General features: G+C 47.0%; 1 protein-coding gene across 3 annotated transcripts in view; it reads right to left on the reverse strand.

Annotated features, from left to right (window-relative positions):
- Positions 1-18,923, reverse strand: part of SH3PXD2A (SH3 and PX domains 2A) — a 248,485-nt gene that overhangs the window by 184,829 nt on the left and 44,733 nt on the right. For all 3 annotated transcript variants that reach the window (XM_026851595.1, XM_026851596.1, XM_026851597.1), the window contains exon 3: positions 5,344-5,419. In XM_026851595.1, coding sequence (XP_026707396.1) covers positions 5,344-5,419 — 76 coding nt within the window. The remainder of the gene's footprint in view (positions 1-5,343; positions 5,420-18,923) is intronic.

Below are 18,923 nucleotides of genomic sequence, written 5' to 3' on the forward strand. Positions count from 1 at the left end.
ACCCCTGGTTCCCACTTTGCTGGGGGAACAGCCTCCAGCAAACCTCGGGCCGGGGGAGGAGGAGAGGCTGGGGCTTCTCTGGGGAACTGGGAGCCTTGCCCAGAGATTAAGCAGTTGAGCAAAGCCCTCCCAGCGCAGAGCAGCTCACCCCACTCCCCACCCACTGTTGCTGGCACAAGCCATGCGCCGCAGCTCGCGAGCAAAAAATGGGGCCAAACCTGCAGGGATCTTCCTACCACCCTGTATTTGCTGCCTGTCCTTAAAATGCCTCAGCAGTCGCACCATGTGTTCCTGCTGCCTCAGGGCCAAGAAGGGAGAAAGCCCCAGAGACCTCTTTGAGACAGTGCTGAGGCGCTTCTCTTCTTGGGGAGAAAGCAGGTCATCGGGGGCACAGAGTGGCCAAACAACAGCTGGTGACATCTCTCCCACAACACTGTCATCCTTCCCAGCGCCCCAGGACACAGCTGGCAGCATGCGCCCTGAGAAGGATGGTTTCCTCCTTTCTTGCCCTAATCAAGGAAGGAGAAATATCCAAGTGGGAAAGAAAGGAAGAGAGAAGGTGCCACTCTGGCAGGGTCTCCCAAGCAGTGGAGTCAGTGACTGAAGCCAGGCTGAGGTGTTGTTTCTGTAGCTGCCTGACCAAGCTGGCAGGGCAGCCTGCACCAACCCCCCTGGTCCCCTTGGGATGGGACTCAGCTTCTGAAGAGTAAGGAAAATCAGGCAAACAAAGCAGTCTCCTTGAGCGGGATGTCTCCCTCTCCAGGCAGCAGGGAAGCTGCAAGAGCAGGCACTGTGTGAGGATTTTCCACTTCCAACACAGCCTATGCAAAAATCTCCTGTTTTTTTAGTGGGGCTCAAACCTTGTTTGAAGTCCTGTCAGGGACCAAGCTGGAATCTGGGTAGAAAGTGCAAGGGGCTGCCATCATCAATGCCAGGCCCTCTGCGCCACAGAAAGCCCAAGCCTCTCTCCACAGCAGGGATCTGCAGCCCAGTAGCCAGCATGATGGGATGATTTCGTGCCGTGCAGTGCCTTTTTCCCAAGGCTGCGCTTTGTAAGACATGGTGGAGAAAGAAGAGTTGACATCCCTCCAATTTCAGCTTCGTGTCCAGATGGCTCTTCCACTTAGTGCCAAGAGAAATGAAGAACAATGCAAGCCCTGGAGTCTTGGGTCAACCACTGCAAAACTTAATGCCAGAGTTACATCGCCCCATCTCTGCCATTTGTATTTGCCACCATGATCTTCAGAAGCTCAGCAGACCAGTCTTCTCTTTCCAGCTGCAGTTCCTTCATTAATTACCTCAAGATCCCTGAAATAAAGAGCCCAAATCCATAACCTCTTCTCTCTGCTGATACAGATATAAAAGTACCTGACAGGGAGGGAGCAAAGCTTTGAGTCCACACTCCAAAGATTGCTCTTCAGATATGCAGCATGAAGGGTGATGGAGAAATTGGTGCATTGCAAATGGGCTCAACCAACAGCTGCACTGGAACAGCCAAAGAGTGCCTTTCATCTGTCTTCTTAGAGTGACAAACCATCTTTGGTCTAGAAAGGGGGTTTTGCAGCAAGTTTATTCTGACTCTTCCACAGTCTCCCTCCATCCTTGCAAACAAAAATTTCACACTGCCAACTACAGAAATGCTCTCTGGCCACCCCACAAAAAGGGTTTCTTACATGATTTTCTTCTGCACCACCTCCCCTGATGCAGACTTTTCCAACAGTAAAAAGGAGAATCAGGGAGAAGAAAGGGAAGACTCATGGAAATGAGATAAAATAGGGAAAGGGGAGGAAAAAGATCAGTTTTGTCCTCTTGGCATAGTAAAAAAAAAACAAACCAAAACCTCACAGAAAAACTGAAGGCAGGAGAGTGACTCTTAAAAAGTAAAACAAAACTACAAAATTATCCACAGAATACCTTTTACAGGACTACCTGACACTGCTTATTATTTCCTTGCTCCTCTTCATGGCACTGAAAGCTGTAGAGTCCTCACTTGTGTAAGAGGGAAGTGGGGGTAAAATATATATGAAGAAATTGATAAAAATAAGATGAAGGTGTCTAGAGGAAAGAAAAACTGCACTTTCCTGCTGTTGAACCCAGTATGGTCTCTCCTTGGAGAGAAAGGGTCTGAACTCTATCACACTTTCCTTTTTTTTTTTTTTTTACAGGTAAAAGGCTTCCAGCACAGTCAAATACTGAAGCTTGATTGCCCCAACAGGGAGGCACCTTGCTCAGTACTGTGCAGCTACACAATCACCCCAAACCAGCAGCGGTGAGTGCAAAGGGGCTATCATCTGTGCGTAAAGCAAAAATCACAGCCAACACACAGCAGGCCAGCAAAGCCATAGCCATCTGCACCCAGATGGGGATGAAAACTGCAGCAAAACACTTTCTAGTACCCAGGGAATTTGCAATCTGTGCAGACAGTGGGAGGGAGAGAGATGTACAGCTGGGAGCTGAAAAGGGCAGCGAGGCATCTTTTGCTTTCCTCATAAATCAGGATCATGCACCACCATCCCTGCTTTGTGTGGGGTAAGCTGAGACATAGCATGACTGTGCCCAAGCAACAGGACCTGGACTGTCCAGCCTCTTGTTCCAGATACAGGGCTGACCAGTGCTCCTGACCCTATTGGGGTGACAGCTGAGCACACATTAGCCCTTTCCCCGTGGGAAGGAGATGTGGGAGTTTGCTTTCACCCAGTGACACCCTCTGCATGCCCTCTCTGCCATCCAGATGATCATAGACAGACCAGGAGGGTGTCCCAAAGGCCATTCATCTCTTGGTTTAGGTATCTTCTCTTCTCCTTCACCACACCAGAAAAAGACTCAACATCCTGGATTCCCCAACCCCTGCTGTGACTGCTAAACAGTCAGGGTGTAGAAAGGCGGAGTTTGCACTCTCCTTCAGGACTCACAACTGGCCACTGCCAGGGCTGGGTGGCCCTTTGGCCCAACGTGCTGCAGCCATCCCTCAGTTCTTCCTTTCCAGCCCTTCGCTGCAGCAGGAGATACAGGTACCACCACCCCTCACTTCTGCCTACTGAGCAGCGCTGCATGGGCTGCTGCTGTGGCTCCACCACGCTATGGGTGACGGGCCAGTCAGGCCTGTACACACCCTCTGACACGGCAAAATGACCTGCAAAGGCGGCTCCTCAATTCCCAGGCTCAGATCATGCCTTTATTTCAGGAGAGTCCCACAGCATTGCTGACACATGAGAGCCACAGGCTGGCATACGTTGACTCCCTAAGCCAGACCTGATGGGGGAAGGTTGCCCAAGCCTGCAAGTGGGACAGGCAAACCCCAGGCACTCAGAACCCAGCACACAGAGTCACGCCAGCTTGGCTGAATCAGGTCCATAATAAGCAAGCAATATCATAACATATTCATAAAACCAGGATTTAAGTACAAACATCTGCCCTGCTGTTTTTTAATTAAGACAGTTTATAGCTAGGTATTCGTTTCAGTAATCCCCGGCTCCAGCTGCAGAAATGCCATGCGTATTCTAATTATGGCACCGAGTTTATTTAACAGAGTTTGACAGTGTTTGACATTTAGCTGAGTCACCTTGTTCCTGGGTAAAGCAACAAGGGCTTTGCAGCAGTTCAGCAAGAAAGAGGCAGAGATTTGATATCAAAAGTAGAACGTATATCACAGAAATTTTAAATTAAATACAGCTGAGGTCTATTCTATTCTGGCAGCTTCTCTCTTCGGGACACTAAGTCAACCCAAATGTTTTCCATATATAACTCTTCCCCTCAAAGACACACAGCAGTACCATCTCCCTCAAGTTCTTGGAAGGTAGGAAGGGTAGGAAGTGTTGTAATGGGTATATACAATATATCTCATCCTTTGCAAATATCACCCACCCACATATCAGGACATCCATCACTAGGAACTGCACACAGCCCGAGAATCAGTCACCTGCATTCAGCCAACATTTTTCTAGGACAACATAAAAGAAATGGGCCATTGATGGTCAATACAGGAGGAACAACTGTTATTACCTGCAGATAGATATTTTCCTACAGCACCTCACCTAAAGCCATTTATGCTCCTGTACAGTGCTTTGCAAAGATCTCAAAAGGCTTTCCAGCAAGAAATGCAGGCCAGCAGTATCCATCCTCATCGTACAGAGGTTTCACAATGTGACTTGTTTATGAGTTTGTTGGTGGCACAGCTGAAAAGGGCGCCCATGCTTGAGCTCCTCTCCTCATTCCAGGTTGGAAATGGAGGGCAACACCACCTCCCCCTGGCTGCAGAGGGTCTGGCTACAGCACAGAGCACTGCAGAAAGCAAACCCCAATCCTGGGGCTGCCTTCCAGAAGATCTGTGGAGGCTGCCAGGCTGCTGTGCTGCAGCTCTGCTGCTTGCATCACGTATTTGTGCTGCTGGTTTTCAAGTCCCTGCTTCCCTGCTAGCTCTGGAGCTGTGCTCTCCACACATCTGGAGCAGCTGCTCTGCCTGCAAACAGTGTCAGGGACCACAGCAAGCTCCTGGAGAGGACTAAGACCTCCCATCCCAGCATCTCTTTACAGACCTTTGGGGAAGAGCTGGGATCTCCTTTTTATATTTAAAGACAGAACGGACCTTTTAACATTCTGAAAATACTCTGTTTATTCTGGCAGGCAGTGCATTGAGCCAAACTTTAAACCAACAGCCAGAATCGTGCAGTCAGACAATAGAGAGCTGGCCTGAGCACGCATTTCCAAGAGCATGCTGAGGTCTGGCTCATCTTCCCCATGCCATCCCTGCAGTCGCTGCTGGAAGAAGCCGTGTGGAAGTATGTGCTGTTATCCTGAGGAGAGGATATTCATCATGTCCAGGCCCTCCCTGAAAGCTGTCAGAAGGACAGCGACTTAGGCCAAAGAGATATTTACTTATCTTTTTGGCCAGCATTGCAGAAATCCCTATTTGCATTTAACCTTCCTTCAGTTCCATTTATATCCCAGTGGCAACTCTAATTATTAATACTTTATTGTACAGTAACAATGTCTCCAGTGCCATGGCATCCAGAAAGGAAGACGATGGTGTCTCTGGTCTCCAAATAGCCTCCCAACTGGTGGTCCAAGTTCAGGCTGTCTGGTTGCACCCCATGGGCACAGCCCCCCAGAAGCAATCGAATCCCTTTGCGTGGCAGGGCACGAGCCAACCTGAACCTGAACAGCTGATGCAAGACCTCCTGGGAGCTCTAAACGCCATGCTAGTTATTTTAAGAGGAAGTGGAGGTCTGGTATCACAAGGCTGCACGTACGAGCTCCCAAGGAAAAAGCATTTGTAAGAGTGGAAACTGCAGTCCACAATTGCTCTCACCCATTTTATATTTAGGACTTTCCCCACAGCATTACCTGGCAGAAAAGGGATGATTCTTTGCTTGGGGTCTTTCTGGCCTCCTTCAATAGGGAACTTGTCCAGAAGCTGCATCTGCAAAAGAAACAGAATAAACATCTTAGGGGGAAATCATGGGCTGGCCACATAGGAACCAGGGGATCTCTTGGTCTGTGTGTGGTTTAAAAGAGGATTAGCAAAGCAAAGCAACTGCAGGAATTACTCTGCCTTGTTGCAGAGGAGTCTGTACATAAAAAGGTATGATACAGTTCACTCCAAGAAAGGGAGGGCAAGTTTCTGGCAGCACAGAGGAGCTGGGACAGAGCCCAGGCAGACATCTGAGCCTGGCTGTACTGCTGTTCTAAAATTAGGCTCTCGTTCTTCGTTACAAACTCATGCCTTGTCTCTAATCCACTGCCTGCCTGCATTGGTGGAGAGAGTTTTTACCTGTCCGTGTGACAGACCACCCGCCTGGCTAAAAATGCTGTTCAAGCAAGTGGATTAAAGTGTATCCAACAAAACACCCACTCTTCCTTCTTGCTGGCAAGGCACTGCTCACTACTGTGGTCCAGTAAGAGCACTCCTGCTTTCCCAGGGAGAAAGAGATGGGGTTTTGGGGAACATCTTCCACTGCAGTCCCTACATGGAGATGACAGCAGAGAAAGGGCAGCAGGGAGGGGGACTGGGAGAGCAGAGCATCCCAGAGAACACCACCACCACAAATCGCCAGAAAGCAGAGCTCAAGGTGGGTGTGCTCTCAGCCCATGACAAGCACCCTTCAGCACATGGTTATGGACCACCTGAGCCAGTTTCACCCACATCAACTAAGATCTTGTCCCACCAGCTCCTAAACCCTGTCCACCACAATCACCTGTTTCTAACACACCCCTATGGGCCAACCAGGCTCAGGATTATGTTGTACTGAAAAGTCACAACCAGCCAAGGAACTCAAAGGAGTACTGATGGCTATGGCTAGCTTGCATGGTGGAGGAGACTGCTGACCACCAGTGACCTTCTATGGAAGCAAGCCTAGGAAAGAAATATGCTGATCTGATGTTCCTAAACGATTCTTTTAATTTCTCTTTGGGTGATGAGCCTGGATGGACCAGTGCCACTGAGGCTGAACGTGAGCTGAAAGGTCATGCACAAACTCAGCCAGAAAGAACAGAAGTACCTGCTCCAGTGGTACCTTCACAGACCTGGCCAAGACCATCCCCAGCCTTCATACTGCCAAAGCCTCTCACCTCTCCCATTCACTCTCTGCACCCTTTCACTGTCATTCAGCCTGCGGTGCTACAAAGATGAATACCCAAATCTTCATATTCTATTTCATTTTCTTCCACATTTCAGACGTACAGTGCAATGCTCTATGTCCCTGTAGATCCTACATAGAAGCCCCAGCTCCCTTGGGCTGGGGGAACACTGAAGCTACTTTCAGCCCAATGACTTGTTTCCAACAGACCAGGAGAGATGTTATTCAACCCACAGTCCACAGGCCCTGTTGCCTCTGAGGAAGGTAAGGAAGGAAAGCAAGTGGTCCTGTTACTTGACCTTGCAGGACCCCTATCTCCTCACCTGAACTGAATCTACAGCTCAATACAAATACCTAAAGTGGCAGCAAAAGCTGCAGGGGCAGGGGGAGCTGGTCAATTAGCATTTAGTCTCATCAATGCTATATGCCCAACAGTGAGGGTATGTGAGTTAACAGTGGTTTTGCTAGCTCAACAGATTTCCTTTAAAAAATATTTTTTTGCTAACACGGGAAAAAAAGCAGTCAGATTTTTTTTTAACTGTTTCTGTTTTAAGCACACAGAATCCTTCTCCTCTTCCATCGCACACAACATCTCCAGCATTTTCACCATATGGTACAGCAAACCAAAGATCAAGAGGAAACTTGTGAGTAGAAGGAACATCTGTGCAGGAGAAAAAGTTAAAAGATCCCACATGTTTCCCCATCAGGGAGTCAGCATGGTAAATAAATAGAACATAGCTGTGCGGATTGTTAGCTAACTCACTTTTCTGCCTACAGAGACATGGTTTTTATTGAAAATGGGAAATTTTGTTTTCTTGTAGGTAGAGCTCCGGGTGTCTGAGGTCAGGCATGGGCAGGAGTTTTGTTCAAAGGGAAAAAAAAAAAAAAAAAAAGAGGGGGAGGGAATCCCCACCAATTGACTTGAAGTTTCACTATTGCTACACTTTTAGCCAGGAAGGCAATTCTTACTTTACTACATGGTGACCGATTCAAGCTGGAACCGATACAGTCAAATTCCCATGGTTATTCTTGGAGTTAGATTAGCCTGGCTAATACGAGCCTTTTTAACCACATCAAGAGAGTCACAATGTGTATAACTTAGTGCTATTTATCTAAAGGGTGGATATCAGAAAAACAGATACAATAAACTGCAGCTGGAAGAGTTTGGCTAAAATTTCCTAGACTACACTTTCTGCCCTGGCTCTTGCCTCTGCTGCGAGGGTCTGGATAGCAGGGAGCTGAGGAGAGGCAGAAGTGCTTGGGAGGCCACCAACACAATTCATGGGGACACAGCCTGTCCTAATGCAAAGGCCTTGGGAAGCACAGAAGACTTCTCATCTTCTTTGATATATGAAACAATATACCAAGGGGCAACATGCACATGTTTGTGCCAAACTGAGAGAAAGAGTGAAGTTGTTGCTCCTCTAAAAGGCCATACAAGGTTGAGCATCCATGGATGAGTGTGACAGTCCCTCCCTAAGCCCCTGACCCCAGATAACACTTCCACTGGCTAGTGGCTCAGCCCCTGGATCAGTGAGTTGGATCTGGTGTTTGTGCTGCCCCAGCAGGAGAGACAGGTTGGTGCTGGGCAGCTGTGCAGCAGGTTCAGGAGGAAACTACTGGCTGAATCTCACACATGACATGGGAAACCCAACAGACCTAAAAAAGGATCTGAGCAAGGACATAAATGATGCTCAACAATTACGCCCCTGCCTCTATGCTTGGTTGTTCTCATTAATGCCTAAAAAAGCACTCCCAGTGTGACAATGTCTGTACGGATGAGTACTAACGGCACGGAAAACCTGCAACACAGACTGGAAGGTAATGATGGCCCTTCAGTTCTGCAGCACAGGAAACCCTTCAGGATATTAAAGCCAAACAAAGAGCAGCAGATGCAAAGCGCCTTCCTCAGCACTTCCCTGCACCCAGTTCTGCCATTCAAAGCCAGTGAAAGTTAGATCTTAAACCCTAGAAAAGCAGGATTCTGTATCCTCCCCACCACAGAGAAGGATGCAAAGCAGAAGACAAGGAACAGATGGACGCAGGGGAAAGCAAACAGCAATGGGCCTGAATGAAACATCCCAAATCTTCCCAGAGATGATGGGGTATCCTGAGCCAATGTCTAAAGCCCCACTCAGTCTGGCTTTAGTAAGTGGAGACACTACCCATGGAGATAAATGGAGCAGCAAGAAGTGGAGGGAGCTAAGAGCTGAACCACAGAAACTCCTCCTGGTAGTCAAAGCACTTTCCCCATATGGATGATTAACAGCCAAAGACTAATAAACAGATTTACAGTTCACTTAATTAGATGTCTGCAGAGCATCTGAAAGTTAAAAACTCCTTAGTCTATGATAAATGTTTTTCCACTAAAGGAAATTATTACTGTTATTATTGCAAATATCCATATGACTGATGAAAAACATTCTTCACTTGATGCCCCAGGTTTCTCTGCTCAGACACAGGCAGTCTCTACAAGTTGTTGCTCACATCTTTGATACATGACATTTAACTTAGGAACAAGATATGCTGAATGAGAAAGTCATCCCATCACCTAGAGTAAAACCATCCCAGCATGAAGGGAAAGAAGGGAAGTCTAGATGGCAACTCCCAAAGGATGGACAGTTAGGGCTGTAGCTGGCTTTGGCAGGCAAGAAAACACAAGTGGGCAATGCATTTTGGCTCATACTCACTTCATCTGCTTACAGGTGTTAATATGTGAATCCCACCACGGGGGGAGCCTCCAATTTTATGACCAGTGTAATGAGCAGAAAGAAATCCGTTACCATGTCAGTGTGTCACAGGGTGGGGGATCCGATTAGAAACAGGGTGGGTATATGGAAACCGGGAAGTGAGCTTCCCACCCATTAAGGCAGCATGTCTGGAGTCAGGCTGAACAAACACATCCCACTCCTGCTTCTGGCACAACAGACGCAGACCCACAAATAACTCGCTCCCAAAATCACCTCCCCAGGCTTTGTCTCTCCAAATTGCTCTGGGCTTGCCAACAGCTTTCCCACGTAAGTCCTGCACAGAGTCCTGCCTTCTGGTCCAAGCAGCTTCCTTCTTGCTTCTGTGCTAAACTCATTTAGAAGAATTGTTATAAACCTTGTGGTCCAGATTATGACTTTCTTATAGCAGCCAGCAAATGACCATGCACTTAATCACATTAAAAAAATCAAAGGAATTACTTGTGCGAGTTACTGCTCATTAAAATGAGAGGATGCTCAGAGCACTGGCACACTCCACTCCGTACTACTTGCACATAACCGTGAAATCATTTGACTTGCAAAAATGGAACAGGAAGATTTCAGTGGTATCAACCCTCATAACTGGCCTTTTTACTGAAGTTCCAGTTTCTGGAAATGATCAATTGTTTGAGAATTAGCATTCACTGTAAAAACCAACCAACCAAAAACTACTTTAGCTTTTATGGTGTGAGGCATAACTTCGCAAACATGACCCAATTCATTGTTCAAGGTCCAGAAACTGAAAGGCAAATAACAGAGTCTCCACACTTTTGATGTAAATGTAGGGAGCTCTGAAAGCTGCCTCATGCATGTAAATGGGAAATAAAAGGTGTAGCCAGCATCCTCACTTACAGCTAACCTGCTACTTCATAGAGTCATAGAATTATTTAGGTTGAAAAGGACCTTTAAGAGAGTCCAACCGTTATGCCAACACTGCCAGGTCCACCACTAAAGCATGTCCCTAAGGACCACATCCACATACCTTTTAACTACCTTCAGGGATGGCAACTCAACCACTTCCCTAGGCATCTTCCTTCTCATCTCTTCTGCTTCAGGACACCTTTACCTAAGAACATGAATATGCCATGAAGAAAGAGATGCTCCTGTACACAAGGACCATTTGGGTTCAGCCATTGCCAGCTAATGGCATCTGCGGTCACTTCACATGAGTTCTGCTGTGAAAATAAGCTGCAGTCCCTGTCTGCCTTGCGATGGTACCACCTGATTAAAAATCTTAACAGAGGAAGAAACAAGCACCCTTTGAGATACTACAAGTAGTATCTCTGAGGATGAGAAGCCAAGCATCTTCCTGATAATTATTTACTTACTACATTTTATTTATCTTGGTTAGATTTTCATAGAACAATATTTCTTTGTGTTTTAGATATAAGGACTTAGAGCACCTGAGACTAAGGAGTGACTTTTCTTTTGCAAAAGAGGCTTTTACTCTGCTGTAAGCCAACCAATGCAGGAGACATAAATATATATACTGTTCAGTGGCCTGATCCTGTGGCATTTGCCAGTGGGAGCTTTGTTCCTGATTTGGTCTTGAGGTTGTGCAAGTTTGGGACCAAATCTAACTCCTAGAAATTAATCCACTGAGACAATTACCTGACCTCCACCTGTGCCTTACACCACAGACTCTAGCTGGAGCTTCCTGGGGAGTTGTTGGTTCCTCCCGTTCCTTCCTTACAGCAGTTTTAACTCTCCTCCAGTTAGAAGAGTGAAGTTCTACACGCTTTATAAAATGATCAAATTAGGACACCCACATAATCTCTTATCAGCATGCAAATCTTGATGGTTCCTCTTCAAATGGATGTAGCTTTGCAGTGTGCACAGATAAAATCAAAGCCCTGCAGGAGGTCAGCACTGCAATCATGGGAGATTTATTTTAACACACAAAGACCCTGAGGATTACTTTCATCCAGACCCTTTACTTTGGCAAGTGAAACAACATCCACTACTGCAAAGGGACACAGGACTCCAGCCTTCTGCAGAGAGAGATGAGGCCTCACTCCCTTTCCACAGTGTCTAATTTCCTTGTGTCCCAGAGGAATAGTGGATGAAAATCAAACCATGACCAAGAGACTGAGAGCAGCAGATTTCTGGCAAGGTGCCCTCAGAAACCCCAGCAAGTTTGCCACCTTACCCTAGGCCACTCAAGCGGTCCCAAGGCTGTAACTCTTCTTACAACTAATGCCAAGAGGCATATTTTCCAAGTGCTCATTAGAAAATGCGTTTTTCCTTGAAAATAAGGCAAGCCAACAATCATTTTAATTTAGCCACTGGTGGACTTGACAGGTAAATTACATGACGACAGTCAGGCATCAGGCACATGGTGATCCCAGCTCTTGGAGATCCCTTCTCACAAGGCTGATCTGAGCACAGAGTGCCAAGGAGGAAAGAGGGGCTGCAGCCAACTGAGAGCTAGAGCAGAGGACTAGAGGCATCTGTATGCGTATGAGGTAGTGTGCACATTTCTAAGAGAGGGCTGCCAAAGAAGCTGGAACAAAAGCAAAGGTGCTACAAGGGATCTGAAACTAGTGATGATGGAACCCCTCAGCAATAGGGGTTCGGGGCATCTACAAATCAGAAAGGGTTGAAAATCCCTGATGTAGATAACAAAAGCTTAGATGAGAAGGGGGAGGGGGCAGGTATAAGATACCAGAATAGAGGAAGGTCCATTAATTAAAACTCTGAGGAGCAGCAGCAATTTCCTTTCATTTTGAAGTTGAAAACCAGCTGCGCTGCTTGATGACATGACTGATGGTTACAGCATCATCAGCTATATTTTGAGTTATAAACAGTGTAATATGCAAGAAAGGGAAGGGGTGGAACTGGGCTGAATTCTGTCATCTGTTGGAGTTTTCCCATGGATAAACCTTTCTGGTCCTGTCTGCTTTTGCATCTGCAAAATGCAAGACAGAGGTCTCAGAGAGGTGGCATGAGATTTAATCAAGAACCATCAAACACTGAGCCTTATTATGCAGAGCAGGAATCAGAGACTGAATTCAAAGGAACTGTACTCATCTAAAATCATCAGGACAGAATCAAATGGAAGAAGTATTATCTGTGGTTTGCAGATATGCTTATTCTCCCATCCATGTGCTTCTTCATCTGTAGCATATTCCAAATCCTGGTTAACCAGAGCATCCAAGGGGGTCTTTCACTTAAGGAAGATGGTTAGCCACCAGAAAATGGATAGCATGCTATCAGGTAATATATCAGCATTTAAATGTCAGCAGGTGAAAACAAGCAAGAGAGTGGAGAACATGAGAGCCCATCTCCACAGATTCACCTTCTACATGCCAGTCTTCAATGGTTTGATTTCAGGACAGGTTTTCTGCTAAGGTTAATCAGTGGAGCATCCATATCATAAGTGGAAGGATCTTATTTACTCCACCCCAGGACCATACCTGCTGAGATCAATGACAGAAGGACATGCATGATGGGGAACAAAATCACTGCCCTTGCGGCAGATCCCTCTGCAAGATATAGCTGTTGGAGAATTTTCCCTAGATGTGGGTCATCGCACTGACCTTCTTTTTATTCCTCCTCTGCTTCACCCTCTCATAAGAACAAAAACCAGTTTGCTCTCAGACACAAGACAGCAGGAGGTCTGTCTATCTCCCACCCCTTCAAAATTAGCCATAACAGAGCTGTTCCTGAGCATAATATCAATTAGCAAAAGTGCAAAGGACTTGGAGATCTTTGGGTGAGGGCATAAAACAGACTGAGCACAGCACATCTGTTAGCCGCTCACACGTATAACTGACATCTTATGCAGCAGAAGGAGGTGAAACTCCATCTCTTCCTAAAGCAGTAACGGGTTCCACAATGCAGCAGGAATAATTATATCAGGCAGCCAGTGACAATGGCTCTCTCGTGGTGTTATATGACGCCAGAGTATACAAGAGAAGTGCATTAATTCAATCCCTGAGAAGCAGCAGCAACTGGCTTTCCTTTTATTTGGGGGGAAAAAAAAAAGGAAAAAAAAAAAGGCAAAAACCATCCGGATAACTGGCTGACATGCCTGACAATTACAGCATTATAGGATATGTTCTGAATTAAATATAGTGCAATCCGTGAGAAAGTCAAACAAAAGCAGGAAAACGCATATAAAATAAAGAGAACAGACATTTACAGCATGGTGTAATCCCCAAAGGGAAAATGCCTTTCTCAGGTCTGAAAATTTCTACCAGAAATCTTGGAAATCTTACAAACCTCTCAGTATCCAACTAAAACAGCCATGGAAGGAGAAGGGGGGGAGCAGAGACTGGGGTCTTTCCCCAACATGATCCATCACAAGAGGGAATGCTGTTTCCCAGCCGAGACATTTGGTATTTTTCATACCGAAATGCAGCTTTCTCTAAGGCTCTGCAGAATGAGCCCAGCATTTGTGGCTAACAGACTGGCAAAACATTCAGAGGTGCTCGTTTGGGATGACAGAGGCACTTGGTGCATCTCTGAAGAGCTTCTCAGAAAGCCCACGCTGTCCCTTCACAGAGCAGCTATTGATTTCTCCCACCAGAAGCATTTTGTTTCCCCACTGACTTAACCACACTGGAAGATGCTTGGACAAAGGCTACTTCATACTTTTCCATCTATGCATGGTGATTATATGACCCTTGTTATTCCACTGTCTACAGTGGATTTGTCCTGAGAGCATCCCTGAGAAGGCCATACCACAATGCCTGTTTTAGAGAGGCGCAGAGAGATGAATGCTGTAGTTGCGTGGCACAGCAGGGTTGTGCAGAGATATCACAGCCATGCTGATGCCATGGCCCATGAGGTCAATTAGATTCCAATGAAGGCTCATAATTTTGCGATGGCATGCAAGCCTTTTGCCTCTTTTGTGTTGCAGAGCCAGCCCTGGTGCTCAGGCTGCACAACCTGGGCATGTCCCAAAAGGCTCGCTGCAGGCCACGGTGAAAATCCTGGCTGGGGAGAAAAACTGACCTCAACATAAGAGCATCTTTCCTTATATCCTGCAACTTTTTATTCTTACAAAAATCACAGGCCTTACAGTGTTTCTTCAGGCTGCACATAAGCAGCAAGAGACCAACGTGCTCCAGTGACAGACACTGCAGTAATAGTGACAACTGCCCTTGGACATTAAAGGAAGCAGGACCAAGCTCTCCCATAACACTGGCCTCCAGGCAGCAACAGAACTACATCTGACAGCACTGACAGAGCAAAGGTCCCATTTTTAAATACAATGACAACTCTAAGAGCTTCACTGAAAGGGAGCAAAGCACCAAGGTCACTTCCATTAATCACCATTTCCTACATCACCTGGGAATTTAAAAAAATATTTACCTCCCACTCTTCTTTAAATTTCAACCCTTTTATGCCAACGATTGAAATACAGCATAGCCCCACCGAGCTTTTTGGATTTATCGGTGCATTAACCTTACTGAGTCACTCCAAGGGCCTCACAATGCAAAAACCACAAGTACCTATATCCTGCCCAGGAGAGACCCGTTGTGCAGGCAGGATCAGCTCAGCCCAGCGCAAAGGCAGGATGGGTTGGTGGGAGGCTGCAAAGCTTCAGACCCTCTGGTCCTTAGGAAACCCCTGGCAGCAGTGGCAAACACTGCATTGCAGCTGCAAGCGAGGTGCCGGCAGCACAAAGCCATTAGCAAAGTCCTGCTACTAATTACATACTTGCTGTTAGCAAAAACACACACCAGATATTAAGGTCAGCGCAATTTGTAGGCTGGTTTGGTTTTGCCCTGCTCTGCTTTGTCCAGTGCTGCCAGATTATCCAGGGAACAAAACCGAAGACCTGCTTCACAACATCACAGATTTAGGATGACATCTTGCAGGGGAGGCTGGTCCTTCATTTAAGGGTCACCTTGTGTGCCAGCATGACTCCTCCTGGGTCCAGCTGGTCCCCCAAAGCAATAAGGGTGTCAAGGGCAGGAGAATGATATCTGTCTTCTTTCCTTCCTTACTCCTCTCTCAAAGATGTAACTGCTGATTTCATTAGTGTTTTATGCAGGCACTAACCAGCCAGACAGACACAATCTTCACAAATTGATTTTGTTTGAACTGTGCAAAGCCTGGTGCAGAACCGCTCTGAAACCAGATTTATACATCAGATGGTCATTGACCCTGCATCCACAGAACCCATCCTTAAATAGACTGCTGCTGCTCACACAGCGGTGACCATGGTTTTAACTAAACCTGCTACAAACATACCCGTTGTTAAACTGGTACAGTTTTGAGAGCCTCCAAGACTATTCCCCTGCTTACACTACTATGAGAGAGGAGACTTCAGCTCCAAGTGTATGAAACTTAATCCCTCTGTTTTCATAATCTACATCTTCTCTACAGCCTGTTAGCTCTGCTTGATATATTGTCCCCTGGAAACCACAAGTAACTTCAATATTGAAAACAGAAACAATAGCTCTGAACACAATGGCACATTTTACTTCAGAAACTCCATCTGAAATGGTATCTACTCATCTCCATAGGACACTGCTTGTAGCTCTGGGGAGACGGGGGAGAACGACCGCCCAGCTCAGTACAATGAAGAAACAGAGCCAAGCACAACATAGCCACAGGTTTTAACTCCACACTGGGAGGAGACTCCTTTGTCTTCTTTTCTCCCTCCTTCTCTACCTCCAAGCCCCAAGATGTTTTGCCTGCGTATCTGGTTCCAAGCGCATGTGTCTTTTGTCTTTAGGGGGATTTAGAAAGGAGTACAGACAACAAATCTCACCTCCTAAGCGGGTAGATAGAGCTGCACATGTAACAGATACCTTGCTCCGGACCTCGAGGGAAGTAAGCAAGCAGCCATCAGGGCAGGCGGTTTCCAACAGTCCAGAGCCAGCTGCCAGCCTTTACGCCTCCAGCCCCAGCATGGGCCCTTCAGCTCGGCCCTGCCCAGCCCCGGGTGCCCAGGATGCTCATCAGGCACGCAGGGACAGCAAAGGTGTTCAGTGTACAGGAAGGACAGACTCCAAACCAGGGTTGCTCGCTTGGGCTTGCAATGAAGGAAGGGAAGGATTGACATGCTAGAAGATAAGAACAAATCTAGGCTTGCAATAATCTGTCCTTACCAGTGCCTACTGCCATGGCATCTTGTGGATTGATTTCTCTCTGGGCAGGGGAGACAAAGTCTACAGGTATCAGAAAAGCTGTTTTAAAGAAACCTCCCATTGCTAAGCACAACCACACAACACAGGCACCTTAGAGGGACAGTCAAGCCCACGCCAGCTCCTTTCAATCGCTACCCTGACACGCAGCATGGACACTGTTCTCTCTTTAAGAGGGGAGATTTGGGTAACATCCGAGTCCTTCGAGCCATGCCCAGAAGGATCCCAGGGGACCCACACAGCCATCCCAAAGGACCCTGCAGACGGACCAGACCGCACTGGAAGGAGAGACAACATATCCTCCATGAGAAATCCAAGTCAGACCCCTAAGAAGGGAGGCTGGGACTGAAATCTTATTTTTGTAAGTACAAGTCTGCCTGAAGAACTTTGTTAATTTAATTGAGAATGAAAGCAAACCCTGGGAAAGTAGATTGGTTTGGACAATGGCCATGGCGGCTGCATGTGTGCTGCTTGGAGCAGGGTGAGCACACCGAGTGTTTACGGGGCCTCCGTGTTACACTCTGCATGCTTGTGTGTTACTCCAGGATTTTTCATTCAGATAATAATCACCCATCCCTGGACGCACTGCTCATGGACCAGATGGTATTCTGTGTATTATACCAACTAATCACATATAATATTTGGCAGCATATTAAAAGCATCGATGGAGGTCTTTGACAATGGTTGTGTTTTTTTCTTTTGGGGGGGTGGGAGGGGTGGGGGTGTGTGTGTTGTTTTTTTTTTTAAATCTTGGTAGCTTTTAAGTGGTGCAGGCACAATGTCAAGAAACACTGTCAGGGCTGTGACTTTTCCAAACTTGCAGATGATAAAACTGCTACAAGTTGTGAGAGACAAACAGCACACGGAGGCAGACGCCTGCATCCGGGAGAAGAGGCACTCCTTCCAGCTCCATCCTACCAGAAAGTCTCCAGCTTGTATCCTTGCCTGGTAGCATCTGCAAGACCTGGCAGTGGGACCATGGTCAGCAGGACCAGGCACAGGAGGCACCTGGTACATTGCTACCTGCCACAGGCAGCACGGTGCTGCCCTGAAAGCCAGAGCTGTTGTGCCCATGCAGGAGATGCCTCTTCCATCTCCAACAGGGTAGGGGCTTCCTGAGCTTTAATCCAAGGATGTGCCACCTGGGTGGCACACCAGCACCCCTTGCTCCGTAGGCAGCTGGCTACACGTCCACCTGTCTGCTCTCCTCTGGCAGATGCTCTTCCATGAGATCTTCCTCACACAAGGAGAGGTACATCAATAGGGACCATTTGTACATAACTGGGCACATACTCTGTCGTAAAATGAAAACACTCCAGCCTGTCTGGCCACAGATGCAATCCACTGTGGCCAGGTAAAGGATACACACTGGTTACATATATGATGCAGGTGTGCTTGGGCAATGCAATGAAAGGGTCCTGCAAAGAGCAAACTGCAGGGAATAGGCAGAAACAACTCATCCCATCCAGCAGGCTCCTTCCCAAACACTTCTGAAAGGCTTTCTGAGGGGAAAAATGTGACCTGTGAGCTGCTTTGGTGGCCAGGCTGATGTCCATCTAGGGCAAGATCAGTGAGAATGAAGATTTCTATGCCTTTCCATGTCTTGTGACCCGCTTTAGAAGCTGGATGGGGCAGAAAGGCAGGCCAAACAAGCATGACAGTCATCTTGCACTGACCCTGCTGGGCGCTGTGAAGGCATCCAGGGCTATTTCTCATCCTCCCTGTGGGTTTCCACTCGCCTGTTCTGTCCTCCTCCCCATCACACAAAGCCACAATAAAGAAACATCAGAAGGATGCCCAGACTGTGGAAACAGTCTCACAGATGTGATGCAAAGTCCAAGTCTAACCAACAAGCTGCAGGTACCACACAGCTCCCTTCTGCCCTAGCCTCTGCCTCAGGCAGGGAATTAACATTTCACAGACCCCCCTGAAATTACTTGATGATTCTTTGTCACAGAAAGCATCCAGGAACATGGTAATTTGCATCAAAGAGATTCAGGCCACATCCAGGTACTGTAATTCCCTGATGAGCAGCAGCCAAGCTGTCCGATGACACTGTATTATCTAGACCTGGCTGCTGGTTTTGTCAGCCTGTGTGATCCTCATGTGCTCCATAGGGTTATTTATTTGATTAGCCTTTAGTGCCTCAGCATTATGGCTGTAAGGGATCAGGGTACAGCTTCTATAGGGAATTTCTGCTTCAGCCATCCATAGAACCTAGCCCTAAAACTTCAATTAAAAAAAAAAAAAAAAAAAGTGAAGTGGGGAGGAGGTGGAAGGAGGAATGACACATCAATTGCTTTCTACCAGGACACAAAAGCAACTTCAAAAATTAGGTTCCATGTATGTGCCCTGCTGAGGGTAAGACAGACTATTTCAGAGCACAGAATGGCCCATTTTCCATCTGAAAGCAAGACACTAGCCTCATTGAAGCACAGCTACTGCTAACCTCCCTTCATTATCAAACAGGGACAGAAAAGGGCATGGGAGGGCAGCAA

Source organism: Athene cunicularia (genome assembly GCF_003259725.1).
Source record: "Athene cunicularia isolate RWA chromosome 6 unlocalized genomic scaffold, athCun1 chr6_part1, whole genome shotgun sequence".
Taxonomy (NCBI): Eukaryota; Metazoa; Chordata; class Aves; order Strigiformes; family Strigidae; genus Athene; species Athene cunicularia.